This window comes from Hippoglossus stenolepis, chromosome 2 (genome assembly GCF_022539355.2).
Source record: "Hippoglossus stenolepis isolate QCI-W04-F060 chromosome 2, HSTE1.2, whole genome shotgun sequence".
NCBI classification, from domain to species: domain Eukaryota; kingdom Metazoa; phylum Chordata; class Actinopteri; order Pleuronectiformes; family Pleuronectidae; genus Hippoglossus; species Hippoglossus stenolepis.
The window spans coordinates 13847030-13869601 of NC_061484.1; the positions used below are offsets into that span (position 1 = coordinate 13847030).

General features: G+C 41.5%; 1 protein-coding gene across 2 annotated transcripts in view; it reads right to left on the minus strand.

Moving 5' to 3' along the window:
• Window positions 1-22091, minus strand: part of pik3r5 (phosphoinositide-3-kinase, regulatory subunit 5) — a 27342-nt gene extending 5251 nt beyond the window's left edge. Inside the window, exons 1-16 of one of the 2 annotated variants that reach the window (XM_035184675.2) lie at window positions 21820-22091; window positions 11051-11166; window positions 8448-8563; window positions 8264-8332; window positions 6694-6832; window positions 5994-6063; window positions 5261-5435; window positions 4414-4582; window positions 4226-4294; window positions 3031-3932; window positions 2728-2853; window positions 1946-2077; window positions 1743-1836; window positions 941-1017; window positions 651-744; window positions 119-201 (exon numbers count right to left, since the gene is read on the minus strand). In XM_035184675.2, the coding sequence (XP_035040566.2) occupies window positions 119-201; window positions 651-744; window positions 941-1017; window positions 1743-1836; window positions 1946-2077; window positions 2728-2853; window positions 3031-3932; window positions 4226-4294; window positions 4414-4582; window positions 5261-5435; window positions 5994-6063; window positions 6694-6832; window positions 8264-8332; window positions 8448-8563; window positions 11051-11150 (2415 nt within the window). In that variant the 5' untranslated portion in view covers window positions 11151-11166; window positions 21820-22091. Of the gene's footprint in view, window positions 1-118; window positions 202-650; window positions 745-940; window positions 1018-1742; window positions 1837-1945; window positions 2078-2727; window positions 2857-3030; window positions 3933-4225; window positions 4295-4413; window positions 4583-5260; window positions 5436-5993; window positions 6064-6693; window positions 6833-8263; window positions 8333-8447; window positions 8564-11050; window positions 11167-21819 lie in introns of both variants that reach the window. The other variant, XM_035184658.2, reaches the window with a different exon arrangement.
• Window positions 22092-22572: the final 481 nt, after the last annotated feature.

Below are 22572 nucleotides of genomic sequence, written 5' to 3' on the forward strand. Positions count from 1 at the left end.
GTGCTGACGTTCGAAATAGGGAGCGTGTTTCAGAGTTGTTTACGAAAGCAAGCTGCCGCGGTGCTTTTTTTTTTTTAAAAACCACAAACCGCCGACACAGAGCTCACGTTTAGCTCACCTGGTTGTAGCCCTTCTTGCTTTTGCCGTTCTGCCTCTTCACAACCTCAGTCATCATGAGCTGCAGGCACTCCATCTTTGAATCTGTGAAATTACACACACAATGACAGCAAATGTTTCATCGCCGTCTCAATACTTATCCCTGATAGAATATGGGTATGGGCCACGTCTTCCAAATAAAATGGATGCGAGCCTCAAGTGGCCCAGTTGTAAAATAGCAAATATCCCAAAACAAATATGGGCCTGTTTTGGCAAACATGCAGTGCTCTAGGCAAGGTGTCATGTAGATGTGAACCTACAGTGTGGTAAATGGTGAATATGGCCCAAATAGCACAAAAGTGTGACAGTGTGGCACAAATCTGGGCCAAAAGAATTGTGCTATCACGTATAAAACATAATTGAAACTATAACTTTTCAGATCTCATCATAAACAATAAACATCAAGGTGAGGCATGACTCCAGTGTACATATTCTCAGCCAACGACTACTTTAAACAGTTCACTGACAGTGAAGCAGCAGCAGCAGCAGCGTACCTAGTTCCTCAGGGTTCTTGCACGCTTTGGTCAAGTTCACTGACGTACAGACTTTTGATTCTCTTTTCCACTGGCTTCTCCCACTGGTAACCACCTGAGGAGGAGAAAGAGAGGGAGGGTGAAGTTACTGTTGCTCTGGTGATTTAAAAAAACAATAAAGTACTGGCAAGTCTAATCTCCTCATGCAAGCTGGTACAGAGACTCGAGGCCCTGATGGTCAAAGCCTGTTCGCCTTTAGTTACCATCTTTGACACAATTTTTTATAGTGAATTAATAGCACATCATCTTACCCTGTTGTACACCAACTCCAACATCAGTGGCACTGCCTCTCGGTCACCGTCAATACCAAACCGTTTACTGGCAGCACCTATATCCAGAGAGAAAACACACACACACACATAATTAATCCATGTTGGAGTCACGGAACTGTTAGACATTTTGGATTAGATCAATAAAATGTTAAATAATAATGCAACATTTGAACTCAACTAAGATTAGGAGCCATGAATTATTCCCAAAGAAAACGGGGAAAACACTCTATCTTGCATTGTTAAAGAAAGTGAAAAATAATTCCTGGATCCGCCCCCTGATCCCGATCCGCTACAATATTTGATAGGTTCTTTCTTGACCCACACCAAGGAAGTTTGTTCTGTTGCTTTTGTGTGATCTTGCGTACAAAGAAACACACAACAGACATGGGTGAAAACACATCTTCCCTGGTGGAGGTAAATAAAAAAAAACTAGTGAGTAGTTTAGTGAGTAATGAAACAAAGCACACTCAGACAGCTCCACAGTAACAACCACCCAACACGAGGCCTGACTATCTCCCTACGTTTCTACTTCTCAAAGGAAATGAAAAATCAGAAGTGCGAGCGGCGGTGACGAGCGAAACTAGAAAAAGTTGAAGTATGAATCATGATATGGAAATAACAGATGTTCCTCCTTCCATAAATTCTGTCCAGTCTCGACCTCATAATAACCGATGATGCGTTCCACTGCACGGAAAAACGTGGAGGGTTTTGTTTACTGTGGTATCGTTGCTAGGATATGTGTGTGTGCCTGTGTGTGTGAGTGCGCGTGTGTCACACTCACCCATGGCTTTTATGGCTCGTGTTCCTGCAGTGTGACCCAACTCTAGGGAGTGGATGAACACTTCCGTCCTCCTCTCACCACCGGCTAACGTCAACTGCAACATCAAAGATCCTCTATAGATTACTGAACATTTCTGAATATAACAGTTTTATTACTCAGAGGTGTGTGCGTGTGTGTGTTTCTTGTGTAAAAGTGTGTCTAACCTCAGCCTGATAGAGTTGGATCAGCGCTGGCCGGGTAGCGTAGCGGCAGTAGTACAGGACCAGGTCGGCCATGATGGGTAGACGCTGCTCATACGAACCGTCGTAGGACTCGGACTCGGTCTTTGAGGTTTGCTGGAGAAGACAACAGCAACATTTGCAACGTCTACACTTAATACAACGTAATGCAACGTCTACACTTAATACAATTACACAGCAGGATACAACATGAACAAAGTGGTAGACATTATGGAAAGGTCTGAATGATGGGACATAAATACGAGAGATTTTGAGAATAATTTTGTAATATTATGAGACAAATGTCGTTATTTAATGAGGGAAAAAAATAAATACAAGAATAACGATTGAAAATATGCTGGTTCGGAATAACCAGCAAGGAAAACCTGTGCTCGTCAGAGTTCCACTCCTGGATCCATAATCTCAAAACAATCCCATTGTTGTACTTCAGAAAGTAAGAACCAAGAGGAGACACAGTTTCTGTCACAATCTTTTCAAAGTCCTGACACTTATGATATTGTTATATGTAAAACCTATACTAAAGTATATTTTTGACAAGATGCTCCACATTCCTCATTTGCAGGCGACAGAATGATCTTCTGATATTTCCCCCGTAAAATGACACGTAGCCTAAAATTTACTGTATTTGAGGTAATATTACAACTTTATTCACTAAATCTCTGTTTTATTTTCCTTGATGTAGCCCTAATGCTGTTTTAGAATGATAACTAAGGTGAAGCAGTATAGGAATCAGATTCCAGTTGTACCTGGCACACAACGTTGGTAGGCAGGTTGAGCAGGCTGAGGGTGTTTCGTTCGTACCAAGGGTCCAACATACCAAGGAGATGGGCAATGTCATTAGTACTGTCCCCTGTGTTCGGGAGGTGAAGACCCTGCTTTAAACAAAAAGCAGATATTATAGAAATTATTTAACTTTTTCGCTGTGTCCATGTCGAAATCTGGCTTTCTTTACTCCAGGAAATTATACACCCTAGCTCAAGAATGGATTAATGAACCAATCTTTGTGTTCGGTGTTTGAGGTTAGGTTGGGGTTTTATTCTTCTTCTTACATTAGACAGGGCCGCTCCTTTTGGCGTTCCAGTTTGAGGCACAGGACTAGGTGACCTCAGGTGACCTCCAGCCGAGTCCCTCTTCACCGGCACAAAGTAGAACTGAAGATTGAAGACCCTGCTGAGACGTGGACACGCGCTCTCCTTCCGCCTCAGGCTATCATAGGCCCGGGCCACCTTCCCCGCCACATGATCGGCACCAAACACAACCACCCTCAGCGTGATATTCTTACTCTCCTCGTCACTGCTAAGAATAGGCCTCCGTCTGAAGCACACATGTCTGAGAGTTTGACTCTGTGGCTGGAGCAGCAGCTCAAGGCTGCTTAACTTGACTTGCTGCGGCAGAGAGTTGGAGCGTTTCTCTCGCACCACCGGAAGGTCTTTGGATTCTGTGTTTCCCAAGCTTTTCGCACGGCACAGTGAGCGAGGGCTCTTGGAGAAGATCCGGTACAGGTGCTGGCTGAGCCGAGGCAAGGTTTTACTCGACTTTGGCGAACATTTTTCCACAACAGGGTACGAGCAGATATAGTCCTCGAAATCGTCGACGTAGTCACTGTCCACTCCAGAGGCGACGGAGTAGAGCGACGGAGTGTAGGACTCCGAGGTCACAGACAAGGTGGAGAACATGGAGTCTTTGGAAGCGGTGGACAGGGACGAGATGGTGGAGTAGGTGGAGGCACGGTGGTTAACATTGTAGCCGTTCGGGATGATAGTCATAGAAGGCGATTCTACTTCCTCCTCTTCTTTGTCTTCTTCATCCTCCTCCCCCTCGTCTTCCTCATCCAACTCTGTCCCATCCCTCTCATCGTCATCATCAATGTCTAACTCCTCTTCTTCCTCCTCAGCCTGCCTGTTAGCGCTGAGATCGTCAGGGCCGTGCTCCAAGAGGGTGTTCAGATCATCTGCAGGAATCAAAACGGACAGACATGAGTTACATTCAGCAGAAGAGAAGCCATCTAAAGAGTAGGGAGATTAGTATTACTATTCATGCTGTCAAGATCACTTCCCACATGGATCATTTTGTTGTGCATCAAAGTGGGGCTTATATGAGCAAAAGACAAATTAAATGGAATATGCGTTGTATTGGAAATATGGTTATTATGTCATAGATTTCTTGGCACTGAAAGGAGAAATGAAAACTGCTCATCATCATGGATGAATTATGAGACAACAGGCCTCCCACTGAATACTTTACCAAAGTTGTCTTTCTCCCAGTGAAACATGTAACACTTGGCTGTGGGCAGTGGTAGCGTCTGTAGCATCCCTACAAGGTTGGGACAGGAAACAAAGCGAAATAACAGCCAATCAGAGCGCTGTTTACCAGAAACTGAAATATCAAAATCATGCGATGTACTGGGTGTATCATAAAATCCATCCTCTTACCATCACACTTCCTCCCGTTGGATGCTGGGATTCTCATTCTCTCCCTCAGTCCCTCCAGTCCCTGGATCACGTGGTCGCGTCCCTTCAGAGGGTCAGCAATGGCAGCGGCCGTCTCCAAGATGTCGCTTACCACAGAAAAGATCTCACCCAATTCATCCACAGGTTTTTCCTGCAAAGATGAGGCATAATATACTAGTACATTCATCTATTATCACCCCCGTTGTAAAATCTAAAATAACGGTCTTAGTTTAAAGACATTTTTCTAATAATTTATATAATTTTTTTTATCAAAAATATGGATTTAAAGTATAGTAGACATATAAAGCTACATATTACATGGTCATATAAAGTAAAATATCTATACAATTATCTTGAAATATTATAATCTACCATTATTCATTTGAAATGCATGCAAACAGGGTGAAATGTAGTTTAAATTGATAGGTCGGATTTCCTTTGATAAGGAAACATTAACTTATGTGTTTATGTGAATAACAATTCAAGACATTAATATCTTGAAATATATTCTCTGAGAACTTTCAATATGAGCCTCCTAACCACTGCTTTGAGCCATAGACTCTAAATGAAGTGGATGACACATCACTTCCTCCCACTATCCAAAAATGAAAACTATTCTCCAGATGCAAGTGGCAGCACTTGAATATTGGAATCAGAGTGTCCCAAAAATTTTGGAATGCACTTGTACTTTTTAATCTGGCTCATCTCTAATCCATTAACAAAGGGAGGCAGAGTATTCTATACTTCTGCCAGCCACCAGATGGCAATCAATACACGTTGTGGAGCTGTCATGCCGTCCATCTTTAGAGTCTTTGCTTTGAGTACGTACCTGCAGGGCTCTGTGGATGCTTTGCAGAGGGTACTTGGTGCCCAGCGTGGACTGGAAGGCGTGTTTGATCAGTGTGATGTACGTCTCTTGCTGCGAGTGATTAACGTGACTGAGCTGCTCGGCCACGGAGAGAAAGTCAGCGGGCACCTCACCCGGGTTCATCAGCAGCACAGTCCTGCAGGGAGCAGACAGATGATGTCACCGGAGATGTGTGGAGTGCTGTGATGCTGGTGGGGTTTTAATGGGGAAGAAAGGGGACTTACCAAGTTAAACACCTAGAGTAGGTGCTAACCACAAATGTTGGTTTACTTTAGTGAGTTAACTGTAGGAAAGTGCTGCATCGTTATTTTAAGTGTGACGTAAGATCAGATAAGCTCTCTATGAACTACAGAGATAAGGGGGGGAACATCTTAACCAGAAAGCAGAAGGTACAAGAGCGCAAAGATAAGAAATCTGAACTGGACTGATGACAAATGTCAAAGGATGTAGAAAGTTGTTTCATTCCTCTACCACACCCACATAATGATGTTATGCTTTTATCTTTAGTTTGTCTTTCTTTTATATTCTATACGAATAAAATGTTGTGATTTTAAGATTGCTATTATTATTATTAGGTGTCGTTAATAAGCAGCACACCACTTTTTTTTAGTCTGTAGAAAAGACAGACTTTATAGTTGTATGTATAACACGACCACCGACAGGGTTCAGTGAGCCTAACACTCTGTGGACTTACATGATCTTGGAGCTGTGGCTGGAGGTGCTGAGGCCTTGCTCCTCTCTCACCAGTCTCTGAAAGGAAATCCCTGAGAGGAAAAAAACAACAGAAAAACCATTTGACTTGATGGTTTTAAACAAACAACTGGAGAAGAACACAGTCAGTGTAACAGTGGCAGATAGATACATATATCATGTCTTCATATATATATTGTATATATATGAAACATTTAAATATTGGAAATGAAAAATTCAATTCATAAAAGATTGAAAAAATCTATAAAAATCTATACTCTGTCCTGTCTGAGAGATTATGATGAATCATAGTGAAGTATATATTTGTTGTGTTCCTTCTGTCGACCGTTCCTGTAAATCTCAGCGTAGGTGTTCACGTGTGGCTTCTGCTTTTCTTTGTTTTGTAAAAGCTGAATTTGCATCAGCTTTAAAACGATATCACATTCCTATGAAGAAGTGTCCAGTTCAATGTGCAGCCTTTATCATCTTCCTCTCTGTGATGCTGCTGTTTGTGGTACAAGCAAGCCCCATTCTAAATGCATTCCTTTGACCTGCCACTAGGGGGAGGGTTTGGAGGGTTGGAAAAACGCGTGTGAACACATGAGCTGAAGAACTTGTGTGTTGGAGACGGAACAAGTCGCTCAGAAATAGACACATAGAGAAAAATAAATGCACTTAACACGAACATTGTCGTCCATCCTTACCTGGGGCCTTGAGCTCCAGCTGTAGCGTGGACAGCAGGCTTTTACACACACTGCAGTACGGCTCCGGCCAGGTGAGGAAGCAGCGAAACACCTCGATGGCCTCCTGCAGCAGCTCAGTGCCTGGAGGACAGAAAGGTGTCTGCAACACAAGACAGGCATTCGATCAGGGTTGTGTTGAGACACAGTGAGACTGGATAGAGGGGACATGTCTTGTGATTGAGCTGTGTGAGGTGACATTGGCCCCCTAAGCCTGCATTTCAGACCATCAACTAACCATCTCCATTATTCATGACTCTAAAATATAAAAAATAAATTTGGGGTGGGGGGTAACAACAGTTTACATTTTGTTGTTTAAGAAGCTGAAATCAGCCAATCTTTAATAGATAACTCCAAAAATATATCTAGTGTCATCAAAAATGTATTAGGATTAAAAATGACTGTGAATAAGTGTGGACTAACTATGACAGAGTGTTTCCTTCAGAGCAAGTGATGCTATGATTACTGTAAAATATAGTTCGATAAGTGTCCTGATGGGTCGTGATAAATTACACCCATCATTAACCTGAAGCCATGGCTCCATAAGGATTACAACTGAATTTGAACAGACAACATAAATGTTCAAATTGATCCTGTTCTAAGTTTTATTTATTACAATGCTCAGTATCATTATTGAGAGGGTTTAACTCATAGTCTTAACTATAAACTTACTTTAAACTTGTTTAATGTTTGAATCTAACAACGTGGGACACTCAATCAAATCACTCAAATTACATGCAAGCACTGTGCGCCACATTATATAGTTCCAGAATCAAATATGTCCACAGCATCTGTATATAATTACCATTACATAAATTATGTAAATTCTCAAACAGGAATCTGAGAATAATTAGGTAATAATCTACTAAATAAATCACCCAAAAATAAATCTCATTTTACATTATTAATTAAAAAAAGATAGTTTTTTCTTACGTTATAAGGTAAATAACTACAGAACAGTAATGATGAAATTGTTTTTCTATTGTCTAGGCTTAATGACAAACAACCAAAGGTATATTTTTCATTAAATAAATTTTAAAAAACTAACAAACTGCAAAATAATCAGTTGCTCCATATCTGACAGATGAGCTCCGGGGCGTTCCTATGATGCTGTTTCACTAAAGAAACATATTTACTGACACTATTGGTCTGAAATCTGGAAATAAAGCTCCTGAAAAGAACAACCAATGTGTGACAGCACAGGAAACCCTTTCTGCTTTAGACTGTGAACGCCTGACTGCAAAACAGAAGCGCATTTATGTGCCAAAGGTTGTTTTTGTCCAGCCACCAAACGCTGTGATTTACTAAGATGTTTTTGGAACTGTGCTAGAGGCTTTTGACTCAGTTGTACTTTTAAGAAGTGCCCAGTGGTTTTGAATTGAGGAACTAGTTCATCTTTTGTATGTGAAACACTAGGATGTGTATGTGAAACACTAGGATGTGTATGTGAAACACTAGGATGTGTATGTGAAACACTAGGAACGTCACTGAGAGGTGACCAATGGTTTAACGTTTGGATGAAGACGATTTGTACCTGAAGCAGAGTGGAGGAGAACATGATCGCGAGGGGAGCCACCAGCTCATACTGACACTGCTCCTGAACCTAAATCAATACACAATAACAGTAAGAGAGAGAGAGAGAGAGTTGTTAGAATAACTATGCATGCAGTGGACAATATGCTTCCTTTGACCATGACCTTTGCACTCTGTTCTCTCACCTCTTTGGTCTTTATGATGATTTGCTGTAAGAGGATGAGGAAATTCTCGGGGTCTCTCTTCACCAACTCTTCCAGGCTCCAGCGGTTCATGGACTGACCCGCTGAGCACATCAGCACTGAAACACAGCACGTGTAAATACACATAGAAGATAAGAAGATAAAGAAAAAGTCACATGTGTTACATTTTAATCTCAAGATCATTTAGAAAAATACATGGATTTTGGTGGGATTTGAGCAAAGCTGTGGCACACACCATGAAATCCTAAACTCCTTGATGGAGGACTTTAAACAAACACTGAAACGTTATTTGATATAAGGCTTTTAATTTCAACTGTAAAACTGAAAAATTTAAGCGAATGTGACACCATAAGTTAGAGTAGTGTTGTGGTTGGTGTTGTTGAACTGCCATGACCCAAACGCAGGTCCGCAGCAATTCACAAAGGTTCTTTAGAGCCTTTAATTACCAGACACAAACCACTTTCCATTGATTGATTGATTGATTAATTACTTTTTACTGATCCCTTTATCTCAAACTCAGTTTCCAAGGAGGTAACACATCAGCTCTTGTTTGGGTCACACAAATGTTTTCCAACATCCTGTCGGTAGCTTAATTTCTCTGCTGCTCTTTGCGCACACGAGTGTTATCATACAATCTCTAACACATAGTGTGCGGCGTCTATTTAAAGCCCAGAGGTGTATTTGCATCCTGAGCTACGGAGGTTAATTTTGATAAGGTGGCAGCACGGAAATTTGAACCTCAGAGTTTCATGACGGTTCTGTTGAGATGTCAATTTTTGTAAACAAGTGCATGTTGACATGAATGTTACCACTCTCATAGAGAACATGCACATCCCTGGAAATCTTCTATACAGGTTAGGGATGAAACAGTTTCCGGTTTCTCTGGATGCCCTCGTAGAATTTCTGGTGGTCAGTTATATATAATATATTGATGATATTCATATCGTTTGAATTTTTTAAAAACTACTGAAAACTAAAAACACTGTGATAATACTGATAACAGGATAATTGTGGCCACTGTAATCTTGATACCAACTTGTCACACCTTTTATCACCACTGGAGCGATGAAGATGCGGTGAGGAGGAGAAGAACATGAAAAACTATAGCTTCAGCTTCAGCTTTTTTTATGTCAGGGCACAAAACACAGCACATGTCTGTATATATATATATGATTCTCTTTATCTGGCACTGGTTGACGTGTAGGAGTCTGATGTCGACTCCATCAACCCTGTTTTCACCCAGCGCCGCAGTAACTTCTGCCTCACCCACACCCTGCGGTTCTGTGGCACCACTTCCTCTCACCTGTCTATTCACACAACTTCCTCCAGCAGCCAATAACACATTTCCCTGATGAGAGCACAGCAGCAGCGTCACCGACAACAAGCTCAGGCGCACGTGAACTCACATGCCCCGTGTTTGCTGGCGGAGCGCCTGTCACACGGCGGCCTTGTTTTCGACAAAGCGAGGACAAACAACGGCCTTCTGTTCGAGTTAGCACTACAATCAGCAAATATCACGTCCAAATGTGTTGGCTGGGGTTGAAATTTCTGAGAAAATGTGTTACATTTCATTTCAAAGAAAGAGAAGCCTTGATCCCACACAGGATCATGAGCGTTTGAGCAAAGCTGCTAAATTATTCGATGTGGCTTTTGGTTTTACACTTGGTTTTTACGTTTATTCTGCTTTAAATAAAAGTGTCAGAGAAAATCTTTCCAGTGAGCCCTTATCCTTCTGAGGGTCGCGGGGAGAGCCTGGAGCCCATCCCAGCTGACAGTGGGTGAGAGGCGGGGTTCACCCTGGACAGGTTCATCACAGGACCGACACAGAGAGACAAACAACCATTCACTCGAACTCACACCTCGAGACAATTTAGGGTCACAAATCAACCGAACCTGCAAGACTGTGGGAGGAAACCAGAACACCTGGAGAAAACATGCACACTTGCAAGGCCTTGGTGGGCCAGAAGATTCAAACCCAGAACCGTCTTGCTTAAAGGCAAGAGTATCAACGTCTGCACCACCATGCCGAATTCTGCAACCCCCCGCAAAACTACAAAATCAGACACTGAACGGCAAAGGTTTCCATCTTCAGTGGGAACTACTCTATAACCAAGTATGTTTTTCAGTTCCCTTTATGTCTAACTGTTGTGCTTTAAAAAACAGGAGATACAGTCAAACATGTGCTGCGATGATGTTAAAAACACAACTGTCTTTACATCAAGTTCTCATTTATAAGATGTAAAAAATATGCATCTACAATCAGTACTCATAAATGGATGAATGAAGATTTCTGCACTAGTACATTCACAAAAATGTCGAAAACAACCCTATCTCGGAAATAAATATAATTAATGGATCCGCCCCCTGATCTGGATCCACACCACGGGTTCTTCCCTAACTCATACAGCATAATTCCACCAAGTTTAGTGGTAATCCATACAGTAGTCTTTGTGTGATGCTGCTAAAAAACAGACAGATGAAAACCTAACTTCTTTGGCTGAGTTATTTTTTTGTTTTTGCTGCCACATGCCCTGAAAAACTAAACTCCTCTCAGCGTGTCCCAGTCTCAGCCTGTGGAGTCTTACCGTTCCAGTGGTGTGCTGCTGTGGGGCTCCGTCTCAGCCCGTCCAGACACCGGTCCAGAGCGTGCTGGATTCTGTCCTCTGTGCACGAGGTGTGCTGCATCTTCACCACTCAGGCTCTGTGGAGGGGCAGCAGAGAAGCCTGACATTAACTATCAACATATGACACTCAACTTCCATCCGTGTATTATCTTGAAATTCTTTAGTGGGAGTGCATAATGTTTGCACACACACTCCTCTCTTTTCATGCACAGTATCACAACAGCTATCACATCTGCTTTGCATGAAGGCAGATCACCTGGTAAGTATGAAAATTATCTTTAGTCAAAGAAGATACTCAAACCATAAAGGCAAATGTATGGTGTTGACACGCGAGTTGCTTGCTGCTGTTTTGTTGCTATACAATTCCTGAAATATCCCACACAGCACAACACACACCTGCTTGTTTCATATTATTTTATATTATAACAGAGAACCAAGAACATACACATATATATATATATATATATATATATATATGTTCTTGGTTCTCTGTTATAAAAAGAAGTTCTTCATTTGACAAGTGTTGGGAAAGTCTGTGGACGCTGCCGCGCCTCAGATCAGCCGGTTTTATTTGAAGTCCCGAAAGCTGTTACGTGGCCTGCGATGAATTTAAAACATTAAATCCAACAAGAACAAAACACCTTCAGCTTTTGCTCAATGTGAGTTATGTCCATCAACGTGTGAGCACAAACCAAGAAGAAGTAAAGCAGGAGAATGATTGACAGTTTATCTAGTTTTGCACACGGGACCCTTATTGACAAGCATGAAAAAGAAGAAATGCTTATATCCACTATTAATAAGACCAATATTAAGAGGAACATCAACATACTAATAGAAACTCTCAACTGTAAACATTAGCCAACAAGCTTTGACAGCAGCAACATTTAAGCAATCAATTTTCACAATAGGAATTTTATCAATGGTTTAGAACAGAAACACAGCCCTCAGTGATTTCACATTTAAAAGCTGTATCACACTTAGCCACTATGACGGCAGAGAACCCATATCTCCATATATCAGCCTATTTAATTTGCCAGATTTTTTTCATCAAATCCATGCACAATTCCCTGCATGGGAAATAATTTCCAAATATGCCCGGAGAGTGAAAAAAAAGATTCCTGGATCCGCCCCTGATCTGTATCTGCCCCAACATTTGATGGGTTCTCTCATGGCCCACTCCCCATCCTTCCACCGAGAACAAGCTATGAAAACACTAGAATGACCCCCAGTAGAGCACATACCTCCACCAAGGCCCAACAGTCACCTTGAATTCAATCAAGCGGCACCAAATTTCACACATTCATGGTTATTAGTTCCCTAAATAAAACACACTTTTTCATTGAGATTTATACAATACCGAAAAAAGTCTCTCGCTCTCATTCCTGGACCTGCTGACATTACCTTGGCCCATGCCCCCGCCGTCTAAGTTTCTATATAACAGTTTCAGCAGGGGGTTTTTGTCCTCCTGCCAACAGTCAATACAAACACTGAAAGCATCACCTCTTTGGCTGTGGTCAAGATGTGAAACTGCTGTCGATAGGAGATATTGTGAAAATAGTCTAACATGCCATTCCAGTGTTACCTCATTAACATAGTGAATGCATCATATCTTCAGCACTGAAGACACGAGGATGTGCTGAACTTCACCTTTTCTCTCAAACTTTCAGTTTATACGCGCGTTGGGATGTTTTTCATGCAGCAACTCAGGGCAACCCAGGTGTGGTAAGTGGTTTCAGTTCTGTTATGAAGACAGAAGTCACCAGCGTTTATACACAGTATCTACAACAACATACCAGGGATGTCCCATCAGTGACTTCATTACACAAATGTTATGTTTATGTAGGTAAGGCGACTAAAGAAATGTGGGTAAATCCCGTTTTTTTCCATTTCTACATATAAACTAATGCTCTTCTGACGGCTGAGGATCAAGTTGTTCTGTTGTAATAACCTTATTTTCAGTAATTTATCCTCGTATTTCGTTTCAAAATATACAAAATTTCCGCATCTGCTTTCTGACACATTGTCCATTTCACAAAAACTTGGATGACTAGGCTGGCTAATTGGGATATATGAATACATTGTTTTGAAATCTTATTTGATGAAATTTGATGTGAAAGATGGTTGATTTTGTTTTCATTCATTTATTGAAATCAAACTACGAGGTTGCTGCTTATGCATTATGTTAATGTTTGATTTATTTTCAAAGCGTCTCTACATTACATTTATGCAAATACTGGGAAACATCCGATTTTGACAAGCAGAACAAACACTTCCCTAAAGAAAAGGGGCCAAAGCTTTTTAAAGATTTGGTCTTTTTGATCTTTTCTGGTAACATGTAGCCACATGCTGGAAACACAAACCACAATTATTATTAGACCACATTGATTAGCTGTGCATAGATATAACTGAATATGTTAGAGCTTTAGTTATAAGTATTACTAATGTGAACCACATTGGGAAAACAACTTTAAACACTTCATCGATTGTTCCTTTACATCTAGAAATCAAACACAAGTTGCTCTGCTGCATCTGAAAGAGAGAGTTTACATTTATCTAAACTAATCTGCCACAGGGTTGTTTGCAGAGTGAAGTCGGAGCTGAGACAGGAATCAGCAGTGACGTCAGAGCTGTTTTGGTCTGATTACATTTTCTCCAAATTTCCCCAGTGACTGTGAGAAATTCCCCAACTGATATAAAGCCATAAATGAAAGCTGTCAAATGAATAGTGTCAATAAATGACTCACTCTCACACACTCACTCACCTCATTGCCCCAAAGAGATGGTCCATCACACAGGCCACTTTAAGGACTTTGCACACAAGACACGGTTTTTGTTTTTGTTTTTGTGTGAAAAACGTTCACGTTATTAACATTTTTCTAACCTGTATACAATCAATGCAAATTTTTACAAAGCGATATTGGACCAATACAACATGTACACGTCTAACAAATCAAAACGCATGTTGTCAAATCTTGTAGCAGTAGAAAGAGAACAACTTCCTCCTGGGTCTGATATTAACTGTAATATATAAACTGTAAAAGTGACCTGTAGTCATTGAGCCGCAACCAACTGCAGGACACAGTCCACAGAAACCTGAAGCTGCTCCACCGCTGCTGCACAAAGTGCTGTTCATCTGTTTATTCAAAGCTCAGTGGAGCTCGACTAAAACGGACAAACCCCGACCTGGAAAACGTTACTTACATTGATGAGTCCGAGCCGCCGCTGCTACGGAGCACTGGTCAACTCTTTATTCAAAGTTTATTAAGATTGAAAGTGTCCAAATCACATCAAATTCAAAACTGCACTTCCTTGTGCCCTTGATTCACATGTCAAGTGTGAAGCCGAAAAAGATGAACGGTTCTCGCGAAATGTGAGCCACCTACAGACAGGCAGAGATTTCTGGACTGATTTGATAGATATTTGTCTTTAGCCATTGCTCATAGTTATTTGTGTCTTAGAATAACATGATGTTATCAACATGAAGCTAGGATAAAGCAACAGGCAGCCCAACTCCTGTATAAGGAAATTATTAAACCAAATAATATAAAATAATAAATAAAATAAACTCAATAAACTCAATAAATACGTCCTGAAGCAGCTGTGGTACAGTTTAAACTCCAGTGAAACTCACCAACTTCTCCTCTCTTCATTAATATTGAGTGTTCCCAAGTCTTTCTTCTTCTTTCTTATTCTGTGGTTTGAATCTTTCATCTTTGTGATTTATTCACTACGTGGCGTCACTCTTAATGTGATTGGTCAGAGGTGTCAAAATTCACCACAGAATCATTCACTACTTCATACAACTGTTTCTTTTAACGAATGAAGCAAACAGGATATAACGTGCAGCTTAAGACGTGTTTGTACTGTTAGTCTGATTCTAACACCCTCAGGCAAGTTTCTCATTAAAATCTCACAATGGTCTTTCTAAGATATACAAAAGGGGAACATAAGCTACACAACACACAACCACTGAGGAATTGTAGACTGCATGTGTTACACAGGCGACTGCCTGTATATTCTTAAGAGATATACCTAATGAGATATACAGTAGAAACACACATTCACTGTACAAACGACCCCACCATTGACACCATTTGGAGGAGTGGGGCAGGAAACTACAGGTTCAAGCGGCCAAATTATCCCCTAGCACTTTACTCTTTTTCCTACAGTTACCTCTCAACAACAATACCACCAGCTCCACGAGTAAACAAACACATCCATGCAGCTGATTTTCTCAGCGGACCCTCCTCCCCTGAGAGGTATTGTGTTGGAAGAGGTGCACCGAGTAGGCACTGAGGTGGTGTATGGAGGTGAGCATATCGGACACTTGTGCTGAGGGCTCCGGTCATTGTCCAGCGTGGACAGAGCTGGACGAGAGCCCGGTGAGAGTGGAAGGAACTAATAAGTCAGACGCCATGAGGACGGGGTTCAATGGAGGCATGCAAATGTAATGAAGAGGGGAATACCTTATATGAGGTGGCGCGATGCGGGGAAAGTTTATTACTCCCAACAGTATTAGTGTTGTTGAAGATATCAGGTCATTTGTTTGGTATATAAAACCCCTGTATAGGAGCATTCTTAAGAGCTAACACCACGCCTTTACAGTATGTAATTTGAAGGGTTTAATGGGAGTCAATGTATTTGATGTAGAGGAAAGCTGAATGGATGTTGAGGGAAGTGGTTGAGGTGAACATGTTGTGTCATAGGCTGGACGCACTGAAGACCAGGCAGAGGGAGACTAGAGCTGTGTCTCAATTCAGGGGCTGCATAGGCTACACGTCACAGCATATGGTGTCAAACCGCCATGACTAGACCAATTTCAAAGGCTCCTCCAAATGCTGCTGACAAATTCATCCTTCCATCCCAGAGAGAGAGAGATCCTTTTTCAGGGCTAACCTATCCCAGGGTTCATAAAACCGTTTTTTTAAAGAGGGAATGGTGCCGGCAAGCAACAACACTTCTGATGCTTGAGTGTGTTAAAAAAAAACAAACAGCAAACTTCACTCCTGAGTGTCATCATAGTTGTTTACGTACAGTTGAGAGTCATGTTGCAAATGCATGATTCTGTGGGGTTTCATAAGAGGATGTATGCAGCACATCTCTGAGAGTCAACAAGGTCACTTCCACTTTTTCACGGTTTGAAAACTTGCAACAGTCAGACAATAACAAGCAGAGTTTGCGTGGAACAATCAGAATCCCTGAATTTACCATACAGAAATTACAATTAGCCGAGAGCTAATGTTCAATAATGAAGGGGCCGTGAGAAACCACTGAAACAACATGAAAACTATCTAGTCATCACACTGATCATATTGCCAGGAAGAGCACCGAACTAGAACGGCACTCAGTGGAGTGCACACCGCCGCCAAGGCCCAACGGTTCCCTTGAATTCAATCAAGCTGGACCAAATTGCACACACTCATAAATCAGTCTTATACAATATGCCAACACTTTTTCATCGAGATCCATCAAATAACCATTGGTAAATTGGTGAAAATGTCAAAAAGGTTCACTGGGTAAAAATCAAATTCATATTAATATTTCAGCCCACACTGTCTCTCAGTAACTTTCCAATGTCTTCTACTTTCATCTACCCAACGGGGACCAAGCACAAACCTTATAGAATATGATATTGCAGATTGGTTTGTCGATGGGTTACTGTTTTGAACACAGCTCAACCCAGAGCATATTGGTCCCAGCTGCTCAGACAGGCAGCCCATCAAGCTTTTCATGGGTTTTCAGTGTTGAGTCAGGTCATCGTACAGACATGCACAGGAAAAGAAACCTTTCAAATAGGTTATATCAACACATAGCTGCAAATGGAAGAGATGAACCGTATTGTCAGCTTTAATTTTGTCACAATGGCAAGGTATATAGTTATTTATAAATCACTTTTGTATCGGCTCCACATCAAAATGGTTTCTGAGGAAGCCCAGTACACATCATTTAGCTGCTTCTATCTGTGTTTTCCTCCAACTCTCTTGCGCTCCTCGTGTAGCTTTACGAGTATCAACATTTCCCAGACAAAACCTCCACCTGTGTGTGTGTGTCTCTCTTTTTCTTTCTCATGCGGTCCTCTTTTTCCTCTCCTTCCATCCTCACGGGCTGCTTCCCATCTCCCCCACTGATCCCATAACCAACTGCTTCCTAACAGGAAGATAGCTCCCCTGCTCCGCTGAGGAAGCAGGTGCCTCCCTATTGTTGTGGTGTGATCAGACTCTTAGATGCACTCCCACAGACCAGTAAGGAGAGTGTGTGTGTGTTTGTGCGTGCGTGCATGGTTGCGTGCGTGCGTGTGTGTGTGTGTGTCTACAGTATATGGATGCTTGTCTTTTTCACAGACCCCCTGATTGATAGAGTCTGATATTCACATCCAGTCTTCCTCTGCTGGCCCAACAGAGCTGTGATTCCCTCTCTCCCTTTCTCTCTGCTGACCCTGTGGATGTGAACTGGTCTCTTATGGCTTTAGGAAACAACATTGGTCCAAGTCCAAAGCTCTGGTGTAACTAAGTGCTTCCCTTTAGTTCAAACAGTCGCTACCGGTGAGAACTCAGTCTGATGGAGGGGACCTCTTGTTACAAACTAAGGTGAAGCGTGCGTGTGTGTGTGTGTGTGTGTGTGTGCGTGTGATAAAATCCCTCAGGTTGTTTTGTGACTCTGTGCAAAACAGTGAAGTTGACTTCACATCTGAGCTTCAAGAGCTTCATTCTTCACCTGGTCCAGGTCTGCGCCAAACACTTATTGGGACCTTTCCTGACCCTGTACTGAGCTTCATGAAAATCTGTTCTGTAGTTTTTGCAGAATCGTGCTAACTAACAAACAAGCCAACGCTCAAACAAAAGGACAGGGGTGTAAACATGACCTCCTCAGCGTAGATACAAAAACAAATCTCATTTTTAGAAGGTATTTGCAAATAATTCTGTTCTCATAATGAATCTAGACTATTTTTGTTTTACTGCAATTTCTTATCATCATACTCAAGTACAAGTATAGTAAGTTCGACTCAAAACCCAAACAGGAAGTATCAGCTTCAAAAATACACTGAGATGCAACCATTTGCCCTGCATTTAACTTCAGCACCAACACACACGGGTTGTTTTGTCACTGAAAATCCTTACTGTGCAGCCTTTGGTCTTCACTTCCTCAATAAACACTCATAAAAACTAAATTGGATGCAAATATCATGAGTTGTTAAATCAGGTTATTGGCCAGAGGTGGCTCAAGATACACAAACAGGACTGTGAGTCTTTGTCTCCTTAAGTTCAACAACAACATGGAAAATGTGTATGTTCTCTTTGTGGAAAAACTGAATCTCTTTGCATTTTTCCAAGTGTGATATGAGAAAAACAGTGTGGGTGCTTAGAAAGCTGACATTACCGAATATGTATTTCATTAACAACAGGTGTGTTGTACACGTGAGCACCACACACACACACACACACACACACACACACACACACACACACACACACACACACACACACACACACACACACACACACACACACACACACACACACACACACACACACACATACACACACACACACACACACACGGGGGGGTGGGGGTGGGGGGGTGTAGGCGTCAAACCATGTGTCATAAAGATGAAGATGAAGATTTGACTGACACCACAGCTTTAAAGAGACAAACAGGATGTGATGTTGTGAATAACACACACTGCTGAGCGGGAGACTTCAATCACCTCAGCTAGATGCCATCTACACATTGTGACAGTGTGTAACTGTACGCCTCATGTCCAACATCTGTGGTATCTGTGTGCAATCCAGTTGTTTTTTCTATCGCAAGCTCGACACATCTCCAGCAGTTTATATTTCTCAACAACAGGAGATGACTGTACTCCAACTGATTGTGTAATTGATCAATTTGTAAAAAAAATTCTGTGCTGTTATGGGAACAATCGTCATCTGACAGGGAGGATGAAAACCATGAAGCCAGGAGGTGACGATTACGTTTAACCCTGATCTTTTTCTTATGTTATGGTCTTAAACAACCACTGATCAGAGAGTGCTATTGTGCCTTATAGAACACAAACACTACCGCAGGGCTGGAGGTATAAATAAATGCTATATTTACCCTGCTACACATCCTCACATGAATCCAAACACATTCACCCCCTTGCCTGTTGTGTCGGACCAGACTTGGAAGGGGACACACAAAACAGACACACTGTAAAGGTTTTAGACATGAGACTAAGGTTTGATTTAGACTGCTGTGGGACATGGAAGTCAGGTCTTAAGCCTGACTGTCTTGCAATAGACTTGAGACTTGCTCATTAACACTTGTGACTTGACTTGGACTTATCTCAACATGAGGTTTGATTTTTGGATTTCAATCAATCAATCAAGTTTTATTTGTTAGCCCATATTCACAAATCACAATTTGTCTCACAGGGCTTAACAAGGTGCGACATCCTCTGCCCTTGAAGGGATAGTTCAACCAGAAATGAAAATTCACTCATTATCTCCTCACCACTATGCCGATGGCGGGGTGGGTGAAGTGTTTGAGTCCACAAAACACTTTGGGAGTCTCCGGGGTAAACAGCGTCATAGTAGAATCCAATACAACTGAAGTAACTGGTGACCAAATCTCCAGACGTAATAAAAAGAATATGAATGTCGGGGCTCGCAGACACTTGGATGACACCACAGGAGCAGTATGGAGGCATGTTATGGTTTCTCTGTTGTTTTATTGCGTCTTAAGATTTGGTCACCAGTTACTTCAATTGTATTGATTTTATATTGTTGGAGGTTTGTCTCACGAATGTCACTGGACATCGTGATTTAGCATCTTTTTGTTACTTTTACGTCACTACTCTGAAAAATGATCTGCCAGCTTTTTTTTTTTCTTCTTTCACGTACAGTGACTTTTAATAAATACTGTGCCTGAAAATCCACATGTGGCAGACATGTGGTTGCTTCATGCAGTAAAAGGATGTTGAGTACAGGCGTTGGCTCAACAGTGTTTCTATTGGGTGGAGCCCTCAAAGACGACTGTGTCTAACTGAAGGTGTTTTTCTGGGTCAGACATCTTTGCCTGCATTCCTTGTCTCATTTCAGTGCCGGCTCTGTATCTATAAAAAATAAATCATGAATTCAATAATGGTATTTTTATTGCACTAAATTGAATTATGACATCATACATATAATTGATGGATTGTTTGTCCTCACGTGCTCAGTAACACGAACCACACAGGCTGCAATCAGCACAGTAAGAACTCTTATAACCTCACAGTGCCGTTTAAGGTACTGACACAAACATCTGAGATCAACGCATAACAATCAATGTTCCCATTTATAAACACACACACGCTCACATTTAAAGCCAGAGAACCACCAGGCGCCTGACATGTGCTTCTTCTTCTCTACTTCCTCAGAGTTTACTAAAGGCATGAATCATACAGGGCTTCTGAAAAAGCAGAAGTTCCCAAAATGGGGGCTGCTAGCAACATGACAGCCCAGCTTTTACACGTGACGCTGAAAGGACCGATCACCTTAACAACAAGACTCCTGAAGTTTTCACATAGAAGAGAAATTAACTTTATTATAAAGTGCAAGTTCAGTGAGGAGATGTGACAAATAATTGATGTACTTCAGATCCGCTAAATGTTTTGCTGTTTATCAAGTGTTTGTCATTTTCTGCCCACAGAGCCGGATCCCCCAAAATCTGATTGGCCCCTGAGGTGCCCCTGTCCTGTCAGAAGTCTTTTATTTAAAATAAACTAGTTACTCACTCTGATATATGATTTGTATGCTTTTTTTTATTTATAAGCCTTTTTGAGGAACACAATGTACTTAAACAAGGAACAATTCTCAGAAAACATTCAATGATGTGGGACTTTGAGTCAAAGCTACAGGGCTAACAGTAAACAAGGAATGACTTAAATTTGAACCTACACTGAATCAGGAATTGTGCTCGGATGTTGGACAAATAATTGGCCGCTCCTAATTGAGAAATATCCTGGATTGTCCACGGTCTGTCCATAAAGAAGAGACTCAAACAACCTTTACTCCGGAGGAATCAGGAACAAACATCAGTTTAAATGTAACAGAAACAATAATGTGACACTTTAATCTTAATATATTGTTTGGCCATATCACCCAGCTCCAACTGTGATGCTGACTGATGACAGAAGCTTTCACATTGCAGAGAAATGAACTTGGATATTATAAAAGGACATTAAAAGACAACATGAGACGGAGAGAGGACTCTGACTAAAGCAGCTATGAAGACCAAAGTGCCCCGACATAGACATTTACCACTATATCAGATAGACAGATGAAGCTGGAGGACATTGACAATATCATTATATCCTGTCTGACATTTCATATGAAAGCAATATTAGACACAAACAAGGCTACAAACCGGAGATCTGTTTAAACACACATCCAGGTGATGCATGTGCACCAGGTCTGCCTCTTATGCACTTTACAGGACAGGATTCTTATTTTTTAGGGTGTTTAAGTGTGAGTTTGTTTTCTATTTTTAACATTTAACTCTGTTTTTAATTTATTTTGCCCTGAAAAGCACTTTGTAGTACCCTTTTCTGTGAAAAGTGTTGCATGGATAAACTTTACTTACTGATAGACATTTATGAAACAGAATCGAAGAAAGCAAACTTTCCGCAGATAACTCTCTCTCTGACACACACACGCACACACATACCCTTCAAAATAAAATGCACCTGTTAACTGCCTTCCTCCTCTTACCTGCAGTTCACTGGCCAACATCCATGCTCTCCCTATGCGCGTCTCCAAAGTCTAAAGAGTCCAAGGCCAAAAACGCGTCTCCGGCTGGGTGCTTGTGCCATTCATCCAGTTATCTGTTCATCCATCCATTCATCCATTCATTCATTCACCGCGCACATCACGGTTTAACAGACGAAGCCACATCCTGGGCGCAGCAGAGTTGACATCATCTGCAGTCTCTGCTCGTTGAAGCTTCTGTTGCGCACAAACACGTCTGCGCTGCGCACATCACAGCCGCTCACAAACAGGAAGTGTATGAGAGAAGTGCATGTGAGCAGAAAGAGGGAGGCTGCTGGTGTGCGTGGGTGCGTGCGTGCGCACGTAGGTGGGAAGTGTTTCTGCGTGCGTGTTTGGAGAGGCTGCATGTGGATTTTGAAGGGATGATTGCCCCTAAAAGGAAGTCATCTGTTTGACATGTTTATTTTCACATGCGTGAGTAAAGTGTGTTTGTTTAGAATTAGATGCTGTGGCTTTGTTTATTATCGTTGGTGCCACTTATATAATCAAAAATTATATTATTAAATGCTATTGATCAATTTACAGTATATTGTGATAATTATTGATAGGCCTGTTGGTTTATTCCCCAGCCTCAGGTCCACTGCATTCTCTTTTGTTTTTCCTTAACTGGGACTCATCAATATTTCTAAATCAGTGTCAATAATTGTTTTCTAATATTTGTATTCAGCTAAAACATAAAACTTTCAAGTCCCATTA